Here is a 27934-nt window from a genome sequence, read left to right on the forward strand (position 1 = left end):
TTTTATGGGGTGGAAGGCAGGACAAGTTATCAGATCTTAAATTGTTAACCTATTCCTTCCAATGTGCCTAAGATGTTTCTATATAATGCTTGTCAGTAATTTTAGTACAGACATAGGAATTACATCTTTTCTTTTTGGTTAGTGTACCAAGTAATTGGATAGGCTATCTGTTTAAAGCTATGAGTTAAAATTACATAAATCTTATCTTGCAGATTGAAATTACTCACTGTGGTGCAATGCGAAGAAAATACCGTGTGTGCAATGTTACCAGAAGACCTGCTCAAATGCAGTCGTGAGTTATTAAATTTATATTGTGGGTAAACACTTTCTTTGCATGCAAATATTTGAATCCTCATTTGCAACTTTGTTACATGTATTATATTTTATTTACTCATGGAGGTAATTACTTGACATTCCAATATTCTTCAGCTGTTATTTATGTTACTGGGCTTAGTCAAAGGACATCGTGAAATTTAGGATGGTGAACATTAACCTCATACTATTTGTTACATCAGTGACACTATATAGCTTCGCTAATAAAGTGCACCACTGCACTTCATCAATATTAGCACCCCACTGCTCCTCAAGGCCAGGTGTTTCTCGTATCCAATGCTCTCTTCCTTAATTCTCCCTACCCCCACTCCTTATCCCCTCCACTTATCCATCTTTCTTCTACTCTCCCCGCTCCCTCCAACTAAACTCTCCTCCATAAGGACCCCTTCTTCCCCAAAGTTCTCTCCTCTCGCCCTTCAAGCTACAACCATACTGCCTCGTTCATTCTAAAACATAAACGTATGTGTGTAATTACCTAAGTGTAGTTACAGGATGAGAGCTACGCTCATGGTGTCCCATCTTCCCAGCACTCTTTGTCATATAACACTTTGAAATTACTGATGGTTTTGGCCTCCACCACCTTTTCACCTAACTTGTTCCAACTGTCTACCACTTTGTTTACAAAAGTGAATTTTCTTATTTCTCCGGCAGCTTTGTTTCGTTAGTTTAAATCGGTGACCTCTTGTTCTTGAAGTTCCGGGTCTCGGGAATTCTTCCCTATCAATTTTAGTGATTCCTGTTACTATTTTGTATGTAGTGATCATATCCCCTCTTTTTCTTCTATCTTCTAGTTTTTGCATATTTAATGACTAACCTCTTTCATAGCTCTTGTCCTTCAGTTCTGGAAGCCACTTAGTGACATGCCGTTGCACCTTTTACAGTTTGTTGATGTGCTTCTTAAGATATGGGCACCATACAACCGCTGCATATTCCAGCTTTGGTCTAACAAAAGTCGTGAACAATTTCTTTAGTATTTCTCCATCCATGTATTTAAAAGCAATTCTGAAGTTAGAAAGTGTAGCATAGGCTCCTTGCACAATGTCCTTAATGTGGTCCTCAGGTGACAGTTTTCTGTCAACCACCCCTAGATCCTTTCTTTGTCAGAATTCTTTAAAGATTTCTCACATAATTTATAGGTTGTGTGGGGTCTATGTTCTCCAATTCCACATTCCATAACATGGCATTTATTCACATTAAATTCCATTTGCCAAGTGTTGCTCCATATAGTTTTGTCCAGGTCTTCTTGAAGGGCGTAACAATCATCTAGGTTTCTTATCTTCCCTATTATCTTAGCATCATCAGCAACCATGTTCATATAATTCTGCATTCCAACTGGTAGATCGTTCATGTAGACAGTGAACGTTACCGGTGCAAGAACTGAACCCTGTGGTATTCCACTTGTGACATTCCTCCAATCTGATACATTGCCTCTGATTATGGCCCTCATTTTTCTGTCAGGAAATTTTTCATCCATGTTAGCTTACCTGTCATCCCTCCAATATGTTCCCGTTTCCAGAACAACCTCTTATGTGAAACTCTCGAAAGCCTTTTTTAGGTCCAGATAGATGCAGTCAACCCAACCATCTCTTTCCTGTAAAATCTCTGGCTTGATCATAGAAACTGAGTAAGTTCGTTACACAGGGTCTTCCAGATTGAAAACCATACTGTCTGTCTGATATTATATAGTTTTTCTCCGTGTGTTCTACCCGTTTAGTTTTAATTATTTTTTCCAATATTTTGACTGACACTTGTCAATGATACAGGTCTATAATTAAGGGGGTCTTCCCTGCTGCCACTTTTGTAGATTAGAACTATGTTAGCTTTTTTCACACATCAGCTACAACTCGTGTAAATAGGGATGCCTGAAAAATCGGTTGAATTGGAATGCTGAGCTTAGGTGCACATTCTCTCAGAACCCATTGTGAAACTCCATCTGGACCAACTGCTTTGTTCATACTTAGCTCCTTGAGCATTCTTTCTACTTCGTCTCTAGACACCTCTGTGTGATCTATGTTCTCTGGAATTCTTATTGTGTCTGGTTCCCTGAAGATTTCATCTTGTACAAACACACTTTGGAACTTTTCATTTAATGTTTCACACATTTCCTTTTAATTTTCCGTGAATCTATTTACCATTTTCCACCTCTGAATATTATCCTTAACCTGCAATTTGTTTATGAATTTATAGAATAGACCTGGTTCTGTTTTACACTTGTCTGTAATACCTTTTTTCAAAATTTCTTTCTCTGTCTCTCCTCACTGCTATGTAGTTGTTTCTGGCATCTTTGTATCGCTGGTATGTTTTGGGGTTTGGCCTCTTCCTATATTGATTCCATTTTTGTGTCTTTTGGTCTCTGGCCCTCTCGCAATTTCTGTTGAACAAATCCTGTTTCCTAGTTCTGCATCTCCGTTTTGGTATAAAAAAATTTGTGCCTTTATCATTTATTTCACAAAACTTGACATACATATCATTTACTTCCTTGCCTAGCAACAAGTCTGTCCAATTATACTCACTAAAAAAAATTCTAAGGTTGCCATAATGTCCTCTCCTGAAGTCAGGTTTTTCAACTGCTTCAACCACTTTATTTTCTTCCAGATTATAATGCATTGCATACTTTATTCCCAAAAAAGACATGGTCACTTTTACCCAAGGGAGGAAGATACTAAATGTCAAATATCTCTTCCTCCTCTCTGGTAAATATCAAATTAGCATGGAGGGAACGTCCCCTTCCCTCATCCTCGTAGCTTGTTTAACACGTTGATATAAGAATGTTTCCAGGATGAGGTCTACAAATCTATAGGTCCAAAAATCCTCTGTTCTAGCTTTAAATGCTTCCCAGTGTATGGATTTTAAGTTGAAGTCCCCGACTATCAACAGTCGTGATCTATCTTTATTTGTTCTCACTATAATCTCTCATTATTGTTATAAGACCCTCTCGTTTACTATCTAGCGCCTCCTTTGTCCATGGGTTGCTTGGTGGTGGACTATATGCATTTATGATCATTAGTGTATCATCCTCATGGCAGATCTCTAGTGCTATTATGTAAACTTCTCGTAGATTGGCAATCATTATTACATTTGTGTGTGTGTGTGTGTGTGTGAAGACAGATCCAGCCTTTTCTTTAAATAAAGATAAGAGATGCAGACGATTGTAATGCCCTTCAAAATTATCTAGATAAAATAAGTGCTTGGAGTGGCAAGTGGCAAATAGAATTCAATGTAAATAAATGCAATGTTATGGAATGTGGAATCGAAGAAAATAGACCACACACAATTTACACATTTCGTGGAAAGGAATTACAGAACTCTAATAAAGAACGAGACCTAGGGGTGGTTTTGGATAGTAAGCTATTGCCATAGGAACACAAAGAACACTGTGAGAGGAGTGTATGCGTCACTTTCCAACTTCAGACTTGCTTTTAATTACATGGATGGTGAAATACTAAAGAAACTGTTAATGACTTTTGAGACCAAAATTAGAATATGCAGCAATTGTATAATGCCCAAATCTCAAGAAGCACATAAATTGGAGATGGTGAAACGCCATGCTACATAATGGCTTCCTGAACTGAAAAATAAGAGTTACGAGGAGAGACTGGAGGCGTTAACATGCCAAAACTAGAAGATAGTCGAAAAAGGGGAGATATGATCACCACTTACAAAACACTAATGGCAATCAACCTAATTGACAAAGGGGAATTCCTGAAACCAGCAACTTCACGAACAAGAAGACACAGTCAAGCTAAGGAAACAGTGGTGTCGAAAAAAATATTAGAAAGTTTCTTTTGCAAACAGAGTGGTAAATGGTTTGAATAAGCTATGTGAGGTGGTGGTGGAGGCCAAAACAGTCAGTAGTTTCAAACAACTGTTATACGACAAAGAATATGACTTGGGAAGGTGGAACAGCATGAGTGTAGCTCTTATCCTGTAACTATACTTGGGTAATTACATACACATACATACGTAGGCTGTTGTCTAACAAGAAGCTGTTTGACAACAGCTTAGGGGAGCCTCATGACTGAGTGGACAGCGCTCTGGAGTCATAGTCTTAAGGGCTCGAGTTCGATCCCTGGTAGAGACAGAAACAAATGGGCAGCGTTTCTTTCACTGTTGCACCTGTTCATCTAGCAGTAACTGGGTACCTGGTAGTTAGACAGCTTCTACGAGCTGCTTCCTGGGGATGTGTATGCACGTGTATTAGAAATGTGTAATAGACATAATAGAGGAAAAATAAATTTGTTAGAAAAGCGGAGTCCAAGAGCAAATAGCATGATTCTGCAGATATAAATAGTAAATACTTATAGTACATTCTCACACATATACATATATACAGGTCCTTGTGACTGAGCGGACAGTGCTCAAGAATCATAATCTAAAAAATTAAGGATCAGGGTTCAGTTCCTGTCCAAGGCAAAAACACGGGGGAAGAGTTTCTTTCACATTTTGTCTCTGATCAACTGATAGTAAATAGGCACCTGGGAGGTGGACAACAACTCTTGGCTGTATCCTGGGCATTTGTGTGTGTTAGAGAAAAATATATATAGTAGATATGGTAGAGGAAAATAGGTTGTGAGTTGGGACATTAAACAACCAACGATTAGAGAGGTCAGGCCAAGAATTAACAGCTCGATGTGGCAGGCACAAATAATAAATATATTCATATACATTCACATATATGTGCACCCCCCTCATACCTCACCTTGCACACCCACCATCCACTTTTATTATTTTAAAAGTGTTACAATTTATATTTTTGTCTTGTTTATTGACCGTTTTAATTTTTGGCAGGTTTCCACTTCAGCTTGAAAATGGACAAACTGTTGAGTGCACTGTAGCTAAATATTTCCTTGACAAATACAAAATGAAACTCAGGTTCCCACATTTGCCCTGCCTTCAGGTAAGTTATATTGACTTGTACATTAAAACTTATAGCATACAGTATAATATTTTGAAATTCGAAAATAGTAATGATAGTTTCAAACTGGGAAAATTCATAAGGTCATAATTTTCCTAAAAAAAAAATGTTTTTTTTTTTGCTAGGTGGGTCAAGAACACAAACATACGTACCTTCCTCTGGAAGTCTGTAACATTGTTCCTGGTCAGCGATGCATTAAGAAGCTTACTGATATGCAGACTTCGACCATGATCAAGGCTACAGCAAGATCAGCTCCAGATAGAGAGAGAGAGATTAATAACTTAGTTCGAAAAGCAGATTTCAATAATGATCCATACATGCAAGAATTTGGTTTAACAATCAGCACAGCAATGATGGAGGTACAGTAAGGAGTTGGATGAAGGTTCAGAGTTTCTTTTATTAGATGTAACAAATACTAAAACATTTTCAAAGAAATTTGTTTTCTGTACTGTACTCATTTGTCTCATGTACTGGGTGTATGGTGCTACTCGTTAATCATCATATACACAGTTATAGATCATATAGACTCTGTTACCATTATAAAGACAAAAAATAAGAGTGAATTTTTTGCTTACATTTGTAAAACACTGTGTATTGTAAACACTTCCTACCAGGTACTGAGCAGCCTGGACCATGCTTTTTATTGGAGAATGAAGAATGAACTAAAAGCCACTTATTATCATAAGACAAAAATGAATTGTATATAGTTAAAGAACAGCTATTTTTTAAACTAGAAATTAAAAAAAAATTGGTCACATTGACTCAGTAGAAACTGCCCACAAACTCATTTATCTCAGACTCTCGCCTCTCAAAATGCATTTAATACACCGATGGTCTATGGAGTTTTAAGTAGCTTTAAGGTCTTATCTATGTTTACTTACCAATTAATGACCATGAGACAAGGCCTAACCCTTAACTTTATTGAACCTTGCACATTTTAAATAATTTAGTTTTCTGTTGTAAATGACTTTTTTGTGGATTGCAGTGAAATTAACCCTTTTGCTGTGGTTACTCATTTTGTGGGTAGTTTCTACTGAGTCAATGTGACCAATTTTTAATATTTCTAGTTTAAAAAATAACTTCCTTAACTATACAATTCATTTTTGTTTTATGACAATAGGTGGCTTTTAGTTCATTCTTCATTCTCCAATAAAAAGCATGGTCCAGGCTGCTCAGTACCTGGCAGTAAGTGTTTCCTATACAGTGTTTTACAAATATAAGCAAAAAATTCACTCTTATTTTTTGTCTTTATAATGGTAACAGAGTCTATATGATCTATAACCGTGTATATGATGATTAATGAGAAGCACCATACATCCAATTTTACTGGTTATGAAATGGTAAGGTGCTATGGATGGCTTCTGTTTTTCTCTTATTTTTAATATATACAGTATAAATCCTTCACTTGAGCAAATTTTTCCTAATTTATTTTTCCTGGCTGATGATGCCTCCCCACATCAACAAAGGGAGAGATGTAGCAATGATGATTTATGCATGTACAGTATATCTTATTGTAGTTAAGAATTAACATGCTAGAAAGTTAATTAATGTATTTTACAGGTGCGTGGACGGGTGCTTCCACCTCCAAAGTTACAGTATGGAGGGCGAACTAAGCAGCAGGCATTGCCAAACCAAGGAGTGTGGGACATGAGGGGAAAGCAATTCTTCACTGGGGTGGAAGTTAGAGTGTGGGCAGTTGCATGCTTTGCCCCACAACGAACAGTTAGAGAGGATGCTTTACGTAATTTTACTCAACAGCTACAGAAAATAAGTAATGATGCTGGTAAGTTGAGCAAATTAAAATATCGGAAGCTTCTTAAAATGAATACTATTAGTTTTGTCATCTAGTACTGTTGATCTGTTGTTTTTTAGAGGTACAGTACTCAAAAACTAATAATTTAAATTCTTGTATAAAACATTGTTAACTTGAACCAGATAAAACATATTTCTAATTAAAATAATAGTAACAGTACTCTGGTTATTCCTGTATTTGGCTTATATGCACAAAACTGAATTATAGTAAGTGGTGTTGTACTGATGTGTGTATACAGTATAGTTTAGTTATTATCCCCAACATGCAGTCATTGATATTTATTGATCACCTGCAGCCATTGTCATTTACTGAATTTTATTTTTATTGACCAGTCATTACACTATTAATATAAATATGGTTACATTCTGAGGGTTAAGGCTTTATTATTTATATTAATTTTTATTGGTTTTATGATGTCTGCAAACATTTTCTAGTCATTTTTTTATATAGAGATGTTACATGGAATCAAGTGAATATTGAATTGTTTATATTCTTAAACCCCTCTTCTATTTTCATGCATTCAGGAATGCCTATTATTGGTCAGCCATGTTTTTGCAAGTATGCCAATGGACCTGACCAGGTAGAGCCAATGTTTCGGTATCTCAAGAGTACTTTCACTGGTCTTCAGCTGGTATGTGTAGTACTTCCTGGGAAGACCCCAGTCTATGGTAAGTAAAATTTTATATCTAAGAAAGTCATCTGTTCTTAACATTATGCAAACCTTAGGATAAACCAGTTTGTTGCTGTTTTGTAAAAATTATATTATTACTTTCTTCAGAGTGCATAATGCATTTGATAAATTCTATTAGAAAATTTTTTTACTGAAAACAATTTGTGTATATATCTCGGCTTTGCAGTTTTCCACAGCTGCTGCTTTTTAATTCTTGTACTTTTTTCTTTCATATACCTTGTATGTCATGTATCATGTAATCAGGCACTACTCTTTCCCTATAAAATCCAGTTGTGCTACCATCACATCATCCCACTAAACTTTCAAAGTATCTTTTCCATTTATTTCTAATCTCCTCTTTATTGTTAACATTCTCCCATCAAATTGCACGTGTTTTTGTGTAGCCTCTTACTAACCCTAGTTTTTGTTACAGCTGAAGTGAAGAGAGTGGGTGATACTGTTTTGGGTATGGCAACTCAATGTGTACAAGCCAAAAATGTTAACAAGACATCACCTCAAACATTATCCAACCTCTGCCTCAAGATCAATGTCAAGTTAGGAGGCATCAATTCTATTCTAGTCCCAGGCATTAGGTAAGAAATGCTAAAACATGATGACAGGCATGTACTGTATTTTAGCTGTTAAAAACAGTTATTGGTGTCCTTCAGAAGTATGTGTGTATCTTAATTTGTTATATTTAGGGACATGATCCAACTAAACTTTACAGTGTAAAGCCCAGTAACAGATTTTTATATAACAAGTAATTTTCTTTATTTAACTTAATTAAGATAGGCATAAATGGTCAGTATCCTTCTGGTGATCATATGAACTTGGCGCTGAATAAGCTAATCAGTTCTGCTACCTTCCATAGGCTCAGATTCAAGAATGATAAAAAAGAAGCTTGAATTTTTTCACATTGATAGAAAATAGAAAAGGCAGAAATAAAGTCTCAGAAGTGACACTACTGTTCTGAATTTGCTTATACAATAAGAATTTTCCAATTTTTTCCATAGACCTAAGGTGTTCAACGAGCCAGTAATCTTCCTTGGTGCAGATGTAACTCATCCACCAGCAGGGGATAACAAGAAACCGTCCATTGCAGCTGTAGTAGGTTCTATGGATGCTCATCCTTCTCGATACGCCGCAACAGTCCGGGTCCAGCAGCACAGACAGGTGGGTAATCCAGATGAATTTGTGTTTGTCATTTTTTGAGGAAACGGCAGAAGTAGGTAAACCATGAAAATGTGGAGGTAAGCGACAGAAATGAGGAGATAAGCTATGAAAATATGTGCAGGTAAGTGGCAGGAATAAGTAGATAAACTGAAAATGTAAGAGTAAATGGAGGAAATTAATGTTTAAACAGTACAAGTAACTGGTTGTGGTTAAAAAAAAAAAAAAAAAAAAAAAATTCATTCCTAGTAAAAAATTAAGCTTACTTGAATGGAGCTGAACCCCCCTATGATTCGGATTACCGAGTATAGATGGTAAACATTCTCTTACGTAGTAAGCAAATTTTGAATTCGATACCAAAAAAGTGAAAAGCCATATATTTGCACAATTGCAATGAATCTAAGCCCATTCAAAGTACTGTACATAATGATAGTCAAGTGAAACAAATTGTGATTGGTTAGGGCCATGTTAATTCTAGCTAATGGGAATTTTACAAGTATTAGATAACACATTAGATACCATGATTTTGGAAAAGCATTATTATTGAAATTGACCTAACATTAGATCAACAGTATTAAAGTTCATTCAAAATTAGATAAATATTATTGATATTGTCTAGATGTTAAATCAACAATTGCAATGTTGGTTCCATGTTGTTCACATTGTTTTGTTAATGAATTATTGTAAATGATGATGGGTAAAGAGTTCTGCTGCATTACAATAATTTAGAATATATTTGTGAAAGTTGAGTTAAGACAGTTATATTAATTTAGGTTTCATTAGGATAAAAACTAATATATATATATATATTTATATACATAGCATGCACGACTAATCAGTAGCACTTCATTTATTATATGAAATAAAAAATAATAAAAATCCTTAAGAAAAAAATATAAGTAATATTTTGTTTCTTGCTGTTCTATATTTCTTTTGAGAGAGGGTTTTAATTTTTTGGTATTCTCAGCAACATAGAGGGGATAAACCAGTCACAACTTTCATGTCCCTCAAATGTGTGTTCTAGTATACAGTTGACGTTGATAAGGTAACATCAGTATTATTATTACTGTTTCCCACTTTCATAGAGTTGGTAAGTAAAAATGGGGAACAATATAGAAAAAAGAATGCTAAATGTTTTGAAAAGTACTGCCAATCCATTAACTATATCTATTAACTACATAGGATCACGCAGAGTAACATCATCATTCAAGAAAATTATTTACAACAGTACCTCTACCACATAAGACTATTTATACCTTCTAAGTTTCTCATCTTTTGTCATTTAACAAAACACAAAATTTTCATAAACTACTACCACGAAGACAGCTTGCGCAATGCACGCACTACATCACGGAGGGTGGCAGTTGAAGAAATCTGATAGTGGGTGATAGTGATTTTTGGAATGGATATAACACCAGTATTAACAGTGAAGTCTCATATAGTGTAAATAGGATAACATCAGCAGTATACAGTACATTAAATTGGTTAACTTATATACAGTATTTTTTTTTTTTTTTTTTTTTTCCAAATTTAAACAGATTCCTTCCAGTTAATATACTCTACTTATGTCATACCAGTTCTAGAATATGAAGCATCATCATAGAATGTTCACCTTTTTGAAATACAAGAAGAGTAAGAAATTTGAGTTAAAAAAATTGAAAACTCTGAGAAGATATGACCACAACAAACAGGGAACAGTCACTTTCCAAGAGAAAATGAAATGAGAAGATAGAGATAAAAACACTCATATGCAGTGAAATGAACTGGGAGATGGTGTTGTCACCACCATTCAAGAATTACAAGAGCAGGTTTGACAGAGCTAATGTGTTGGGAACATAATGCTCACTTGATTCACAACTGATAATTGAGCATTAATATTGAATGTAGTTTGCGATTCAATAACTATGAGGCAGGGCCCATAAGCCCTGGTAGGTAAGCCCATCATCATCTTGGCTTTCCTCTCCTAACACCCTTTATTTTTACTTTCTTGTATATATATACTTCACCAGTTATTCATCTCTTTATTCAGTATGACAAAATGATCCTGGTACACTTGCCTCATTCTTGCTATTTACAATTTTTCACCTTCATTAATCTCCTAACATACACATTGATATTTGTGAGGGAGTTTAAGATATTTACGCTTAAATTTGTAACTCATCCTCAAGATAAATTGCCAAAAACAAAACCATATCCAGTTTATTTATGAATGAAATTAGTTTTACATATTAATGCTCAATTTGTGAATCATAATAGCTACTCTCGCATGCCAATCCTCTCAGGTTTACATTCATCCCATCTTGTGCGACCTGCTCTTGCACTCGAAATTTCCATCTACACTGATCTCTAACAGTCAGTGTTTCTTGCTGTTTCTCATCAATTATGAGTTCAAGGATGCCAGCAACTGCACTAAGTTGAACTTGTGCTCCAAAATTGAAAAGGAAGGACATTCACTTGAAATCGAACTGAATATTTTCACGAGTTTACGAAAATGTTTGCAACAAAAATTTTTGGTCTGCGGCCGTTAACATTTTGTACTATACATAAGTAGTTGCAGTGTAGTGAGTCATGTGTTATATGAGAGTGTATTTCTATAATGACCTGTTCCTTGAGAAAGAGGCAAGCTTCACAATCAAGCATAAAAACTTAATTTAGTCCATCTGTAAGAGCCCCACTTTCTAGGTATCGAATATCTTCAATGACGTGTGCGCAAAGGTGATGTATCAAATTTGGCAAATGATAAAGCGTACGATGGTCAATATTGGCACCCCGGCTAGCATTCACCATGAATACAATATTTATGCCAGGCCTCTTCATGAACTGTGGGTTTTTCACATGTGGTAATTACAGTGCTCTCTAATATTACCAGTTTACTTGTTGTAATACTGTTTATTGATTATAGAAAAATTATTTGCGATGTAAGAGTGGTTGGTATGTGTGACCTTGTTTTTCCATCCAGGTTGGATGTACAGGAGGAGACTGGAAAAGGTGAAGTGGGAGGTGGAATCAGTAATGGATAACCTTGTTAGAAAAATGCAAGTGGCAGTAGCAGTATTTGCAATCATTTGCCTATTTTTAATCTAAATATCTGGGACATTTTGCAACAATTTTAGTTTTTAAATCCTACATTCTTGCAATCGTGGAATTAAACTTGAGAGCTGAGGTCGGAAAGGTAGAGGGTACGTTTAATGTGTACATCATGCAACATTAGCTTTTTTTTTTATATGCACTCGCATGAGATGGTGTGGGTTTGGGAGGTAGGGCAGATGAAGCAGGATGAAGATGTGTGATTCCCACCCATTTCCAGGGATGTTAATGAGTTGCACAATTTTCCTGGACTCCCCCGGGAACGCCTTGCCATTGTAAGTTTGGCATAGCTCATTATGATACACATACAATGAGTACAATACTTACTATTATCATCGTAAGCTGTTCTAGAGCTTTCTTTAACATTCTGCTTTCATTTAATGTTCAGTACCAAAAAGATTATGCATAACTATATTCAAGTAACAATTTCAGTTTAATGCTGAGATAAGAAGATAAACATACAGGTCGAATGGGCAGATATTTTCCTTCCTACCTTTAGGGATGGATTGAAAATGAAAGATGATGAGTTAGCTGGTCTTAAAGAACCATTCCAAGATTTTATTGCTTAAGGAAAGAGGATTAAAAATTGGTTAAAAGTACAAAAGTTTTATTATAACTGCAGCATCAGTTCTGTTTAGAAGTGATTTTGTTCTCTCATTGACCATTGGGCAAATTGTTGTCTAAGTGGCAGGGTCAAGAGTTGCTTAAATTAATGACAGCTAATTCATACAGCAAGATTTCATACATTTCTTTTTCCTATAAATGAATTGAACCATTGTTTACATTACCACCTAAATGCAGTGCAAACCTTTTACAGCAAGAGGCATTTTCATTTAATTAATTCGTATTATGAATTCATATAGTTTTCTTATGTTTACATAATAAATACTGAAGACTCGACTTTTATGGACTTTTATGTTGGTGAATGCTGAGAGTAGGGTATTTTGCAGTTCATTTTGTATTGAATCAGTATTGTGATTTGTCACTCAATGGCAATATAACATGGATGATTAAAAATGTCTGTTGTACTTCTATTGTGTTTCTTTTAGAATTGCACACAAACAGGAATGTGATAATAGTTTATAGTGTAGATTTTTTTTCTTTAATGCACAGGGTGACCACCAAGTCGTGCATCATTTTGAATCGTTGATTTTATTTGCTGTATTGTTTCGGGCAACAAAATGAGGTCAGTCAAACCCTGCTAGACATGACATTATTTGACTGATTTTGTTTATTACCCGAAACATTACTGTAAATATAATAAAATATAATATTTCCCTATGATGCTGAGTTGGACAGCCTGTAGTTTGCCAAATACCTCAGTAGATAAAGCATGGCTCTTCACTCCCTTTTCTTATATAAAGTTCATTTTAATTTATGTCGCTAGATATTGAAAACATTATACATTGTGTGGGATTCTATGGAATTACAAATATAAACAAAATATAAAGATGGGTTGACTCGTGTCTGTCTTCTGGATTTGCCACATGAAATACAAATGGTCTTTTGTTTCTGGATTATTATTAATATATTTTGTTTTTACAAATATATTGTAACAATTTTAAGATCTTTTAACAATAACCTGTTTTGGGATGTTAAATGAAACAGAATATTGATCTGAATATCTCATTGTGCAAATAAAGATTGGGAAATATTAAAAGTGCCATCGACAGTCTTCAGGATTGTGCGAACGATAAAGTACTGAAAAGAGGGATAGACTCGTATCAACAGTTTTTTTTTTTTTTTTTTAGTGAGGTGTGGGTAGAATTTTTTTCTATTAAATACTTCAATAAAATTATTGCATATAATCAGAACTAAGTCATAATCTGCATGGTTGTAGCAAACTGGCAGTTGGTCCTTCTCTTACATAGTTTAAGAACACCTCTATTTCCATTGAGCAAGTATCTTGAAGCGTTTTATTATTATTTTGCTTTTTTTGGGATATATTACATCATAGGTTATATTCTGCTGGTGTTGTAGTTTAATATTTACTGTTTGAGTTTAAGTATTTGAGAAAAGGTAGAGTTGAGTTAAATAAAAAAAATCCTTTAATGAACAACCATATAAACAATTGCGATCTTTTGTTGTCTATCTTATGAGGTTGTGAAAGTGAAAATTTTGTGTACATGAGCCCCAGTGTTGTTGTCATGGCATATTCTTTACTGATGATGAATATAATGCAAAAACATCCATAAATGATATGAAATTATTTAACCTAAGTATACAGATTAATAATCTTTGTAATTTTAATTTAAAAACCTCGATTTTAGAAAATTATAATTACCAGTTAAGTTCAATAAGCGTTGAATTTGCCATTGACAGAATGGATCAACAACACAAGGCCAAAGTGCCAGTGATGGCTCGCGACCAAGACAACTGACATTCGCGAGGACAGCACATGACGCAAGTATTTTTCCTTTTTTTAAACCCATTGGTAACATGATGATTTTTAGCTGCTTGTCAAAAAGATGTTTTTTCCTCCTACATAACAGATAACATGACCCTTATTGGCAGAATAATCTAAAATGTCATGGAAAGACCATTTTACTTTGTTGGCAAATCCAGAAAGCAAGCACCATTCAATTTTGGATACCCTTTTCCATTTTAAATATTGTCATTTAATGGTTAATTGCAAATTTTAGAGATTTCAGTTTTGTCATGTCTACTATTTTCTCAAAATAAATTTTTGATTAACAGTTCCCTGTTGCCACCAAGACCATAAAAGTTAGAAATGTAAATGCTGTTTTTCAGCAGTAACTAAAGTAATAATTTGTTCTACTCCATTTGTTCATTTTGCTTCAATAATTGTTTACTAGATGTAAATATGATTCCAGTTCTGTGCAGCATAAAATTAAATTTATCAAATAACCATTTCCTAACTAAAAGTGTAAAATTTTACTGTAAATAGAAGGTGGTAATCTTGTCATATTATAATTTACTGATTTATGACTAGAAAATAATTAGTTTTTCATCTGTTTACATAGTCTGACAAAGTACTTGTGTTAACAGGAGGTTATCCAAGAGTTATCTTCTATGGTCAAGGAGCTTCTTATACAGTTCTACAAGTCTACACGATTCAAGCCAAATCGAATTATTCTTTATCGTGATGGCGTAAGTGAGGGTCAATTCCAGACAGTGCTGCAGCATGAATTGACTGCCATGAGAGAGGCATGTATTAAACTAGAGGCAGACTACAAACCTGGCATCACTTACATTGCTGTGCAGAAGCGTCATCATACAAGGTTTGTATTATATACAAATATTTTATTTGTATAATGTTTAAAAAAAAGTGTTAAATGATTTCATTCAAGATATATCCATAACAGAAACAATCAAACAAGCTGTTATTAATTCTGTATCGCTCCATTCAGAGCAAGGATCGCTCTGCATGGAGGCTGGTTTGGCCATGAACAAGTTGGCACTGTGATTTGCAGTGATGGTCAGCATGCCCTGCTTTTTCAGCCTACACTCAAGCACCACTTTGTGATCTCATGTTTCCTCATAAATGTTGTTTTATGCAATTTTGGATTATACTCCTGTATAGTGGTTCCTTCCAAGACTCGCAACATATTTAAGTAAACCTAAAGATTCCCCCTCCCCCTAAGAAGAAATCTAAGGCAATATGATAGTCTTTTGAAGCTGGAGGCTGGAGATTATATCTCTAGTTGGACTATGGGTAAAATGTGACTAAACTGAGCTTACAGGTGGTTTAAAAACAAAAGTTCAAGTATCAGGTGGTACCAGGGTTATTTGACCAGGCCTCCTTGTTTAATAACGTGAGGTGGCAAGTGTTTTAGATAAATATTAAGTTTGCTTTTTACCACAATTAGAGGTGGTAATTCTTTGGCAACAGCAAGATTGAGAAATATTGTGAAAGACCAGAAAGAGACTCAACCCTTTATTCACTTGTATGTAAACTATGCAAAGACAATGGAGCGATGAACACTTGAAACCAGAACAGGGAACCACGTTTGCAGATGCAACTATACATCTGGGAAGTTGATCGCCAGCTGCCCATGTGTCTTGAAATGCTCATTGGTACTGTCCACTCGTACTACAGAAATGACAAAAGAGCTTATGATTGTGGTCTGCAGCAGAAGGGTTAAGCTGTATGTCAAGTGTCACCTTACAAATTAAGCATTGAGTAATGTTTAGTAATAGGATTTAAGAATTTTTTCACAAATAATTTTTTTTTTACTATTTACTTTCATTTTACTTGTGATCAGTTTCAGAGAATGTTATTTTTGCAGCCTGACTTGAGGTTGGGCTTCCCTGATACCTACCTGATGAACCAGGCTAATCCTGCTTCTGGCTCGAAGGATTATACCAATAGTTTGTCCATAAGTAACTTTGAGAAGGCTTAAGTTTATGCTTAAATTGTGCATAGAACAATATTCTGATTGGCATATGCATAGAGCAGAGGAAATAGTCTAATTGTTTTCATATTTTCCCATCAGGACACAAGTACTCCAATTAGATCCTATTAAAAGTATTGTGTAATTTTTTATGTCCATATTGTTTTCCAATTATCTGCATTTGCTTTCTTGCATCCAGATTGTTTTGTTCTGACAAGAAAGAGCAAAGTGGTAAAAGTGGTAATATCCCTGCTGGAACTACAGTTGATGTAGGCATCACACATCCAACAGAATTTGATTTTTATCTGTGTTCGCACCAAGGCATCCAGGTTAGTTAATGCATTTGTATGGCATTTAGCAATGCTTTAACTTACAGTGGATTTAGGTGGAAATTAATTTTTAGATGTTTAGTTTCATGGTAGGCCCTTAAAGCACAAGCCTTCTTTGTTTAAATTTTACTTAGAAGATTTACATTGTTTTACATTGTTATGCTTATCATTGCTGTCTTATAAAGTGAATCTTCAATAATCATTATATACTGTTTTACAATTATATACTATTTTAGTCAAAGTGTTCACTTGTGTTATGTTTTGGTTTAGGGACACTTAGTAGTCTGCTGAAATTTATTTTCACATTGTCCTAATAGTATCCATTATTTTTCTAACTATTGACCATTTGATGTTCCTTAATATCTTTACTTGTTCATTATTTTTTCTTTGTACCTGTCCATGCTTGCTGAGATGATCCTCAATCCTTCATCCATTAATTATTGTTTCCCAAGTGCTCCCATGGGGCAATTAAATAATATAATAGTCAAACCAGAATACACAATTCTGTAGCAGATGTATCAAGTATTTCTAACACGCTGAAACAAGGTCATCTTCACCAAAAAGGGAGAATCCAAGAGGACCAAGGTATCGATGGATGAAGGTAGAAGATCTCTCTCGAGGTGCATTGTTAACATACAGAAATATTGTGTACTATGTGTGTAATTTTTACACTGAGTAACAGTATGGGACATTATATCTATTAAAGAATATACAAGAGAGAGGCTTGAAATTATGAATGTTATTATTTACTTGGAAATATTTTTGAAAGAAAAATACAAAAAATTAAGAAGTTGAAAACGGACCAGGAGAAAAGAATAAGTGGCGCACTAAGGGCCTAAATGAATGAAAGTTTTAAGTGATGTGTGCAAGGAGTTTGTTTTAAATAAGTACGTAGACAGCATATTCTCTGTAGTGGATATGCTTGACCTTCATGAACTCGTTGATATGGACATAGAGAACAGTGCCATACTTCTAAATTAATACCAATATCAAACCAGTCACTTAAAATATTGTAAGGTCATATATGTAGTGTTTCATAATAAAAAAGGATTTAGGAGGTAATCATGACCAGGATTGATTTGTTTACCATCTGCAGTCATATTACTGGTATGTACTATTGCTTGATACCTCCCTATCCCACAAAAATGGAGATTTTGGGGTAATGTGTTTACAGCCACTTTTATCAATCAACTAAATTATCACAAATTATTCTTTCTGGGAAATCCTCTACAACTGTTCTATTTCTTTTTGTGCTATATCCTCTGATTATTCCGCATGTTTGATGGTGCTACACAGCCTTCCCGTTTTGGTGCCTTTTGATAATTACTTACTTTTTGTGCTATATGCCTTTTGCAGTGGACTTTTTTTTGGTGTATCTACTGGTATGTACTGAACTGCTCTCCCACCAGCATAACCAGTCATATTTGCATTTACATTTGTCATCTATTCCACATGTGATTTTCAAGTGCTATATCCACTTAAAATATGTAAAAAAAGATATACAGTACTTTTACACTGCCTGTAAATATTACATTTATCTTTGGTATTCTCATTGGCATTTCCAACCCTAAAGTTTGTATGGAAAAAAACATAAAAAAAGTTAAATTCTGAGAGTTTAAGAAGTACCTATTTACTGGAAATCCCTTGTTCTTCTATAGTCTTTCCTCCTGGACCTGTTATTCCTCCTGTTACCTTCCTTCTCGACTGGTATGTAGTTCGATGCGTGAGAGTATTGTCTAAGTAAATAAGTATGGTTAACATGTGATAGTCATGGAAAGGGAGTGAAGTTTGATGAAATTGAATGATTGTCCTCTTTTTTTTTTTTTTTACTGTAATTTGCACCTAAGCTATTAAACACATGAAATATTGCTGAAGAATGCTGTGTGTGTGTGTGTGTTGGTACTAGGGTAGGTCTTGTGTCACTGCCGAGTATGGAAAGCAATATTTTGGATTGGGTTATCACTGAATATCTGCCTTTATTGTGTTAAAATATTTTTACTTCCTCTACTGGTAGGCGTCTCCCCGTCCCAGAAGAATGGAAAATAGGGTAGAGTTCAAGATGACACTAAGGAGTTGCTTAACAGAAAGAGTATGTAAAACCAAGCTTAGCTATATATCCATATGTACAGTTCTGTTAGATTATTTTCAGGCTACAACTTTTTTCCTCTTCAACAGGGCACTAGTCGTCCAAGCCACTATCATGTATTGTGGGATGATAACCATTTTGATAGTGATGAACTGCAGTGCCTGACCTACCAGCTGTGCCATACATATGTTCGGTGTACTCGGTCAGTCTCCATACCTGCCCCAGCTTATTATGCCCACTTGGTAGCCTTCAGAGCACGTTATCATCTCGTCGAGAAAGAGCATGACAGGTGAGGTAGCTTTCTTTTAAAGGAAAAACTCGTATAAAAGAACTCGATCCGTGTACAAATTAGCTAATTGAAGTTTGCACTAGTCTGGCTACTTGACAAATCTTTTAAATAATGTAGTTACATTAGACTTTGTTATTCGCGTGGGATATAACACAGAACACACATGCGAGGTTAAAATTGAAATAATTTACTTATTTAATGCGGTCGATGAATAGTTTTATGCAGATTTGTGTGGCAATATAAGCAATTGCAATTGTCATGTTTTTCCTAATATTAAAAGTTACGTCAAATGCATAAATACTGAATTAAATTATATTTTACAAAATCGTATGTTTTAGCGGAAATTGTACTTCACTCGTAACACAACTAATGAAAATTTAAACTGTTTCACATTAAAATATATTATATTGTATAGTATTAAAATAATAGTTTTTGCCATACATACGTTATTTAAATTTAAATGCTGTAATAAAATTCACAGTTCTAGAATGCATCCTATTTTTCCAATAAGATCCTTAATTAAACATGCCCGGTAATTACTTGATGTGTGATATCTGGGAATGCATTCTCACGTTCAACCAATATAAATCGAATGAGAATTCTTATTTACCCACATAAATGATAGATTTTATTGATTATGATTGGGGGTTCAGGTAAATAACATAAATTGGCATAATGGAGCCGTGGGCAATTTCCTTGGAGGTAGTTCATTGGAAATGGTATGGGCATACTGAGCACACCCATTGGATGACAGGTTGGGTAAAATGGGTAAGGATAGCAAGGGGAAGACAGTGTAAAATGCAGTGAATAGTAACCATCCCATAAAAGAGAAATGTGATGGACTCGAACTCAAGACTGTAGTTTCCCCATGCCGACAGACTATCCACTCGGATAGTGTATCGGCATGGGAAACCAGTCGTGAGTTTCAGCCCATTACATTACTCTTATATTGAATTGTTACATTCATGCTGTTGTGAGTGTCAGCTTGTACAGTAAATAGTTTCTCACTGCCTGGTGCATTTTTTACATAAATGCAAGGGGAGTAAGTAACATAATAGAGATTCAGAAATATCTTGTCATGTAAAAGTGTGTTTGCATATACCAGTACTGTACATCACTTGATTTGGTACTTAATAGTAGAGCTCTAGATGGCAAATTTGCTTTTGAAAGTGTATTTTTTATAGTGTCTGTCAAACTTCAAAGTTTCTTTCCCAATCGGCAAATTCCCCAAAATTCATGTTTAAATTTCATCTTTTCTGGCGTAACTGTAATGAGCAATATAAATATTATGCCATGAAAAGTATGGCTAATGAGGGAAACCCCACCTACAAACCCTATTTTGGGGCTTGCAATAGTAAAGGATTTTGTGGCCTTAATGAGATACACAGATTAGGGTTAATTGTATTTTCCTAGTTTGATAACTAAACGTCATTTGTCTTTACTTCTAAACAGTGGAGAAGGATCTCACCAATCTGGTAATAGTGAGGACCGCACACCATCAGCAATGGCTCGAGCAGTGACAGTGCATGTTGACACTAACAGGGTGATGTACTTCGCTTAACTGTTTGTTCTACCTAGTCTGACTCAAGGTTCACATCATCATTGTGCAAGATGAAGTCACATGGACTGAATTGTGGACAAATCACACTGATTTACTTGTGGACAAGTCTTGTGTATTCATCTGCAGACATACTCGTCGATGCATCTCTATTGTGGTCAATTTTGAAAAATTATTTAATGAGTCTTGTTTGATTTAGATCTTCCATATATATGAAAGTTGTTCTAAGATTACTTAAGTTTTTACCCGTGAAATGATTGTTAGAAATCTCACTTTAACATTTACAGTTTATATCTGCTACTTTTCCTTTAAAAAGTAGTTGTGTATTTGATACTTGAATGACCATATTTATTATGAACTGACCTGATTCAGTTAACCTGAATCAATTGTTGTCCCCAATTTAGATTTGGGTTTAGTATTTTGGCGGCATTCCTTCAAGATATTTGAAATGGCAGAAGTTGTAGGCAAAGGTGTTGACCATTACAGTTTGTTATAGATATAATGGAACAGGTTTAATCCTACATTACAATTGGAAGTTACTATTAACATTTGTAAATCTGTTAAGTCACATGTTGGATGATTGTAATGTAGGAATCTTGTACCTGCAGCAAGTGGTGTAATGGTTATTAGATTGTACCTGCTGATGTACCTCATGCCAGCAATCATGGTGGCTTACATATAATATGCGATTTTAACATGTTAAGTCACTGTAAACTATTGCCAGAGTAACTTTAAATGTGTGTTTTCATTGCATTGTGATGCTGAAGATGAAAATATAAGGAGTAACCCACGTTTTGTATGTGTGCATTCATCTGGTGCACCAGGTCTCTCAAGTATGTTACTGTATAAATAACTTGTGCACACTAAGCAGCAATTATGAGGCTTTTTTATATGTACTATTGACATCTATTTTTCTGTGGTGAGAAATATAATAGTACACGTATCTTAAGCTTCAAAGTTACTGAACTCGATGTAGTTGGTGTTAACGAAGCCAGGAAATTCAAAGCCACTGTGACATGGGTTTTTAATTATTTAAGGTAAAAGACTCCTGCAGTCAAGTTTTTACTGCCATTTTTTTTTTATGGAGGGCCAGGAAACCCTCACACATATGTACCTTCATTTCGGAGGTGGTGCTGTGATCTCCCCAGGATACGGGGTGAATACTGTTTAGAAAAAAAAATATTATTTTGTAAATTTTAGACAGAGTTTCTCCTAGTGGCATTTTTTAATACAGATCTAATTGTCACTAAAAAAAAAATCCATGTTGAAATCTGACTTGATTATAATCTTCATAGCATTATTTACCCCCACCCCATCCTCCCCCATCACCAACACCTGGTATTACCTGTGTACTTCCTAGTCTTGGCCAGAACTGCAGGTTTTTGCTTCCAGTGTGATGTAGGCATTGTATTATTGTATTTGCATTACATTTTATTTGCATATTTGCAAAAACGTCTTTGTGTATTTTACGTTATTCACACATGGCTTACCATCAAACTGCAGGTAAATCTCGACAGTACTGGTCTGAAACCCTAACATGCATAAATGTCACAGATATGTATTAGGCACTAGTTTCCTATCAGGACAATATGTGACAGCATGTTTTGGTTCAAGCAACTGAACTTAACAATTCACAAAGAGCAGCCTGGGCTTGGGTGCCATATAATTATAATACAGCTCATGTGATGCCATGAGGCAAGGTGCAGCTACATTCTAATGCAGCAGTAAATGGCAACTCTACTCAACAAGATCAGATGCAGAATCCCAGTCTTCCTGAATGTAGTTACCAAAGCCCACAAGTAGTAAAAATGCAGAGTAGAGTTAACTTTGTCTTACACAAATTAATTTAATATGAAGTTATTGGGTCCATTAATTAAAGTATTTTAGAGGTTTTGTATGCATTTGAGATGTAATCTGCATAAAAATGCAGTAAGAATAACATGCTGGGCATGTGAGTTCAAACTTAATGTTTTACAGGGAGATCAAAGCTATGTAATATGAAGTGCAAGGCAATTGAGCACTTCCCTCAAGATTGGTAGTTCTAAAGACAGACTTTATTGTTGTGATGCTGCATAATTTAGAAAAATACTTAACTTTCTTTGTTTCTTCAGCTAACCACATTCCATCCATATTGGATGGGAGGATTGGCAATTTTATCTGTAAAACTCTTGAAATGTTTACATAAAAATTGGCTCCATAGACAAAAAAAAAAAGTCAATCTTTTCAGCAAGAGCTTTTGAAACTGGCATAGTCATACTAATGTGATGATCAGTATAGCTGCGTCCACTAAGGTCTGGTAGCAAGTCCTTACAGTGTTCATTTGAAATATTTCGTCCAGGTATTATGGGGCTTATCCGGGTTGTCTGGTTGGCAATAATCTATAGCTACTGCCATATTTTATTATTATTATGATTATTCAGTTACTCAGATGGTAATGACACCTCTTTCAATTGTTCATTAATTTTTAAGTATACTTGCCAAAATGACATTACTTAAATTTTAAAAGTGGTGTCTTTCAATTTGTGTGGTGGAAACTAGCCTGCAGACTTAGCTCAAGAATATTAACACCCACAAAGAGAAAGTTATACTAAATTGGTTTGATTCAATGAGGTTTTGCACTAAAAAAAAAATAAAAAAAAGGTAACCCGGACCCCAGTACCCTGATAGTTTTATAAAAGGGCAGTTCAGCTTCTTCCAACCTCTATGCAACAGTAGTCATAGAGATTGTAGGGTTTTAAAAGTCTTCAATAAGTCCCTTTCCTTCTCCAGTGCAGCAAAATCAGTCATTATATTAAATGGGCCCCTTGCCAATTCTCTCTCTTGCTTAATTTTGTCACAATATTGTGAAGGTGATATCTGTGAGCTTGTGGGTAATTAATTATATAGTTTGCCTTTCTTTGTGGGAGAGTTCATGTTTTGCATTAGATTTTGTGCTGCTCTCAATATTTTTTTTTGTTCTGGGTGTGACCAAAGATTGAGGATGCAGTTGTTACTTTGTACATTAAAAGGTGTTTTTACAATTTGTTTGATTTTAATTGGATCAAGGCATTAACTAATTAGAATAGCATTTGTCTAGCATTAAGTGGACAATCGTAAGTGAAACACAAAATGGCGGATCATTTTAGTGAATTAGTACAGACCAGAAACAAAAGCTTTAGTGTCTGATACAATGTTTCTGTAGATTTTATAACATTGTTTACATCAAAGTAAAGTTTTCATTCATTTTAGCTTAGATATAAGTGGACAGTGTTACAAATTTGTACTATATATTTTTTTCTTGTAATTTGGCATTGGTATGTCTTTAAATGTTGTCTGTATCATTTACAAATTTGTGGAGGTTTTCATAGTTGTATGAGCAAAAGTTAGCTTACAGAATCCCAAATATTACCCCTTTGCTTACCAAAGGGGGTATTGTTACTTGAGTGAGAAACCTTGTACAGTCGCATCAGAGACTGCTAATGCAATGCCATTTTTCTCGTCGCTTTTTATTGTAGGAAGTGATCACCACATCCCACATTTTTAAATTGACCATCAAACAATTCTGTGTAATGCAGATTCATGTTTTTAAGAATATACACAGACAGTACATAAACACTTGCTCTAAATTTTTTGCTTTTGTCTATCTCATACCTCTCTCTCTCTCTCTCCTATTTTTTCTTTCTTTCTTTCTCTCACTTTCTCTTTCTTTCTCTATCTTTCTATCTTTCTCTTTCTATCTTTCTTTCTCTCTCTCTCTGCTCTTTCTTTTTATCTTTCTCTCTTTCTCTTTCTTTCTCTTTTTCTCTTTCTCTTTTTCTCTTTGTTTCTCTCTCTCTCTCTCTCTCTTTTTTTCTTTCTTTCCCCTCCCTCCTCCCCTTCCTATCCTTCCCTCCCTCCCTCCCTCCCTCTCTCTTCTTCATTCTTCTCTCCTTTCTTCTCTCTCTTCACATTCTTTCATTTTCAACTTTGTGCTAGCCAAAAAGTGAGGCTCAAGAGCTTGATATCACTCCCCACACAAAGGTACACACACTTCACACACTATAAAACCAGCCTTAAATGCTCAACCATTGTAAGTTAAATATACAGTACAGTATATTGAAATAAATTTTTCATAAAAACTACATTTTTTGTACTTTTGTCTGTTTACGTATAATATGATGGACCTTGCAGAATTATGTTGGTTTTATCGTGTTCCTTTCCAGCAATAATCATAATAGCACTTCACACATGCAGACTGCTTAACACTTTTGTGTTTCGAGGGTGCTGCTCATCGTTGTTCAAAGTGAACCTCACCCTTTGGCCTCTTGCTCAGCCTGACATTACATGCTTATGCTCAATTTATGTTTGCAAATTTTTTTTTTTTTTTTTTTATAGAATTAGAATATTTATTTTGTATCTAAATGGTCAGAAGTAAATATTAAGCATAGGCACAATGAATTTGATAAATAATGTTTAGTATGAAAGGTGCCTCTGAGTTTATAATAGTTATCATTTCTGTATTGTGCACCTATTTATTGTCATGCATATAAGATGCGGGTCTGTTGCTGAACAGGGGGCCGCTAATAGGTAGTCTCCTGCACGGGAACTGCCACCACTACGAGTCGAGCGATCTCCCATGGTGGTGGTGCATCATTTAGACATGCTGCGGCTGCAGTTTATGATGGTCAGTCCTGGCTGGTCTGCTCTTTTAGATGCGTGTGTGTGTGTGTGTGTGTGGTCTGCATGTGTGTGAGGATGTATATGTACATAAATATATACATACAGTATGTATGTATATGTAGTATGAATTTATAAGCGTACCTAATAGCCAGGCTGCCTAAGAAGAATATTCTTTTAGATTTTTGGGGGGTTGGAGCAAAACTTATAAATTTGATGATTATTTCTTGGTGCTGCTAGGTAAAGGTAAAGCTAGGCCTTGTAACATTGGAAATTAATTTTGTGAATATAGTGTTGTGTGTTCGTATTAGGGGTGAAATAATTTCAAAAGAAATACAAAATATGCCAAATTGCTCTGGATGTTAGGCAAGACAGGCTTTGCTTACTAGGCCAAGTAGTGTGATTCTGGCTATTAGATATGCACACACATGCATAAGCATACATATATATGCAGGAAGAACTGATGTCTTTTTTTTTGTTTTGTTTTATTTTTATAATATGGGATCCTTTGTATAGTACTTTCGAAACAATTGACAAATTAATTAATGTTAAACGTTGAAAATTAATTATAATTTGTGCACGTCCGGGACCATCAACTAAGCAGTGCAATAATTTAAGCTTACACTTGCATTTTGTTTGCAAAATTTTATAGGCTTAGACCCTTGATTTTGGTATCGTTATGCTCGGAAATAAATGTTCTTGAATGTATCGGTAGCAGCAAATAATTAATTACCATTGGTTAGTGATGTTGTTTTATATTGGATGATGTACTAGTGCATCATTAAACTCACAAGGTAATTGTAGCGAATGAGACATTTATGCATCATCGGAACACGAAAGTGCTAGTACAGTATCAACAAATGTAGTTCTTAGAATGTGGGCAGTCTTCATTGATCTTCATAGAGTTTTGGCCAACATATCATTAATTTTAATTTTTGAGGGTTTTCTCATTTATTTGCTTTTCAGCCAGTAGAGGTTTATAATTTTTTAGGCTTTATAATTTTATGTATTTTAGGTGTAATGCAAAAAAAAATTAAATATTGAAATAATAATAGTATCCATAATTAAATGTTTGCTGTGTAGTTGTGTGCTTGACTGGTTAATTTCCTTGGCACTAAAACGGCATTCCGCCACTCAACTGGTAAATGGATTTCCAGGACAATTTTCGTAGTTAATATAATTGCTTGGCATGTAAATGGAGATTATTTCCCTAATGTTTATAATAGTTAAACTTCATGTAACACTATTTGAAGTGACAATGCTAAGGATGATATTTCCATTCTTAAGAATTATAGATGTACCAATTTTAAGATAGCTAGGGCATTTTGGATTTCTGGATAAGCTCATGTGTTCACTCCTTGGAAGAACCAAAGACCAAGCAAGTGGGGGCTTCTGTGGTAATGTTGAAATTAAGATCTTGTAATTTTAATATTTGAAATTCAGTTTCCATACCACATTTGTATGCTTGTAGCATTCACTTTCTGGTACATAATTTGATTAATTACTAAAAATGTAAATTATAAATATTCTTTAATAGCATATGCCTATAAAAATTTATAAGAGGATAAATGGTATTTTTTTAGGCAGTAGTGTTATAATATTTGCCTAATTCTGCTTTTGACTGTAACTTACAATATGCAGGAAAAATGCTTTTTAACTGATTGACGTGATATTTCCTTTCCATCATTAAGGGAATTTTCAAAGATCTTTTTGTACATCTGCAGTCTTACTTGGTATTGAAATTTTGGTAAACGAGGTGGAAACTGACATTCTCTAAACTCTCCTCTTCACTCGTGTTCCCTAGATTTTTTTTTTTTTTTTGTGTGTGTGTGTGTTTGGGTGTGTACCAAATGTGAACATAATTGAAGTATTCTTGCAGCTGTTATGTGGTTGACACTAGTGGTTGATTCTAATCTTTACATGGTGGATATGCAATGGTTTTATTCTTTGAGGTGGAGGGGCACAGGTGGAGGTGGGAACAATCAGGTTAGTGACTACTTTCCACCTCCACCTAGTAGTGCCTTGAACCACGTGTTATCTTTCAGCTGGTGTGTCAGATGCTGCTTGTTCTCTCGAAGTTTGCGTGTAAACATGAGTTTTTATTGTGGTTTAACAGGTATCTATTGTATTTATACACTTTATATATCAGAGAAATCTTCAGATGTTTTATTTGTGACAGGCAATAAAGTTTGCACTGTTATGTATCTAATGTGGCCATGAAACTAGCTTTATGTTGATGATTATTAATATAAAAGTTATTATAGTTTACCTTTTCTAATTCTATATTAACATTCCCACAGGACAGATAAGTCAAATTGCATTATTTACTGTATTTATAATTTTCCCATTCAGTGTCCATTACAAACATGTGGTGATAAATAACCAAATAGACAGACATGTGCTGTAGTATACAGTGATTTGGTGCTGATGTTCATGTGTAATGCATCATTTGTTATTAAAAAAAATTCCCCAGTAATAACAACAATTGAGTAATTGCTCGTACCTTGCTTCATTTTGAAATAAATGTTAGAGATGAAAATTTATGTAAGAATATAGACTTTAGTTTTGTGTATACAAGAACTTTGCAGGGACATTTTATGTTCAATCTTATGTGATTAATTTCTGTTAATCCATTTTTCCAGCAAACATCATCCACACGATTTAAATTAATATTTTTCATTTTTTTTTTTTTAC

At 34.8% G+C, this 27934-nt stretch overlaps 1 protein-coding gene across 4 annotated transcripts in view; it reads left to right on the forward strand.

The window, feature by feature from the left end:
• The window catches only part of AGO1 (protein argonaute-2), a 50476-nt gene extending 24294 nt beyond the window's left edge, over nucleotides 1–26182 (forward strand). For 2 of the 4 annotated variants that reach the window (XM_045759493.2, XM_069316294.1), the window contains 12 exons: nucleotides 213–292; nucleotides 5122–5230; nucleotides 5374–5607; nucleotides 6809–7031; nucleotides 7586–7729; nucleotides 8165–8324; nucleotides 8745–8904; nucleotides 14311–14391; nucleotides 14998–15230; nucleotides 16543–16672; nucleotides 18848–19047; nucleotides 20500–23625. In XM_045759493.2, coding sequence (XP_045615449.1) covers nucleotides 213–292; nucleotides 5122–5230; nucleotides 5374–5607; nucleotides 6809–7031; nucleotides 7586–7729; nucleotides 8165–8324; nucleotides 8745–8904; nucleotides 14311–14391; nucleotides 14998–15230; nucleotides 16543–16672; nucleotides 18848–19047; nucleotides 20500–20608 — 1863 coding nt within the window. In that variant the 3' untranslated portion in view covers nucleotides 20609–23625. Of the gene's footprint in view, nucleotides 1–212; nucleotides 293–5121; nucleotides 5231–5373; nucleotides 5608–6808; nucleotides 7032–7585; nucleotides 7730–8164; nucleotides 8325–8744; nucleotides 8905–14310; nucleotides 14392–14997; nucleotides 15231–16542; nucleotides 16673–18847; nucleotides 19048–20499 lie in introns of all 4 variants that reach the window. The other 2 variants (XM_045759492.2, XM_069316295.1) reach the window with 2 other exon arrangements.
• The last annotated feature ends 1752 nt before the right edge of the window (nucleotides 26183–27934 follow it).

Source organism: Procambarus clarkii, chromosome 83 (genome assembly GCF_040958095.1).
Source record: "Procambarus clarkii isolate CNS0578487 chromosome 83, FALCON_Pclarkii_2.0, whole genome shotgun sequence".
NCBI lineage: Eukaryota > Metazoa > Arthropoda > Malacostraca > Decapoda > Cambaridae > Procambarus > Procambarus clarkii.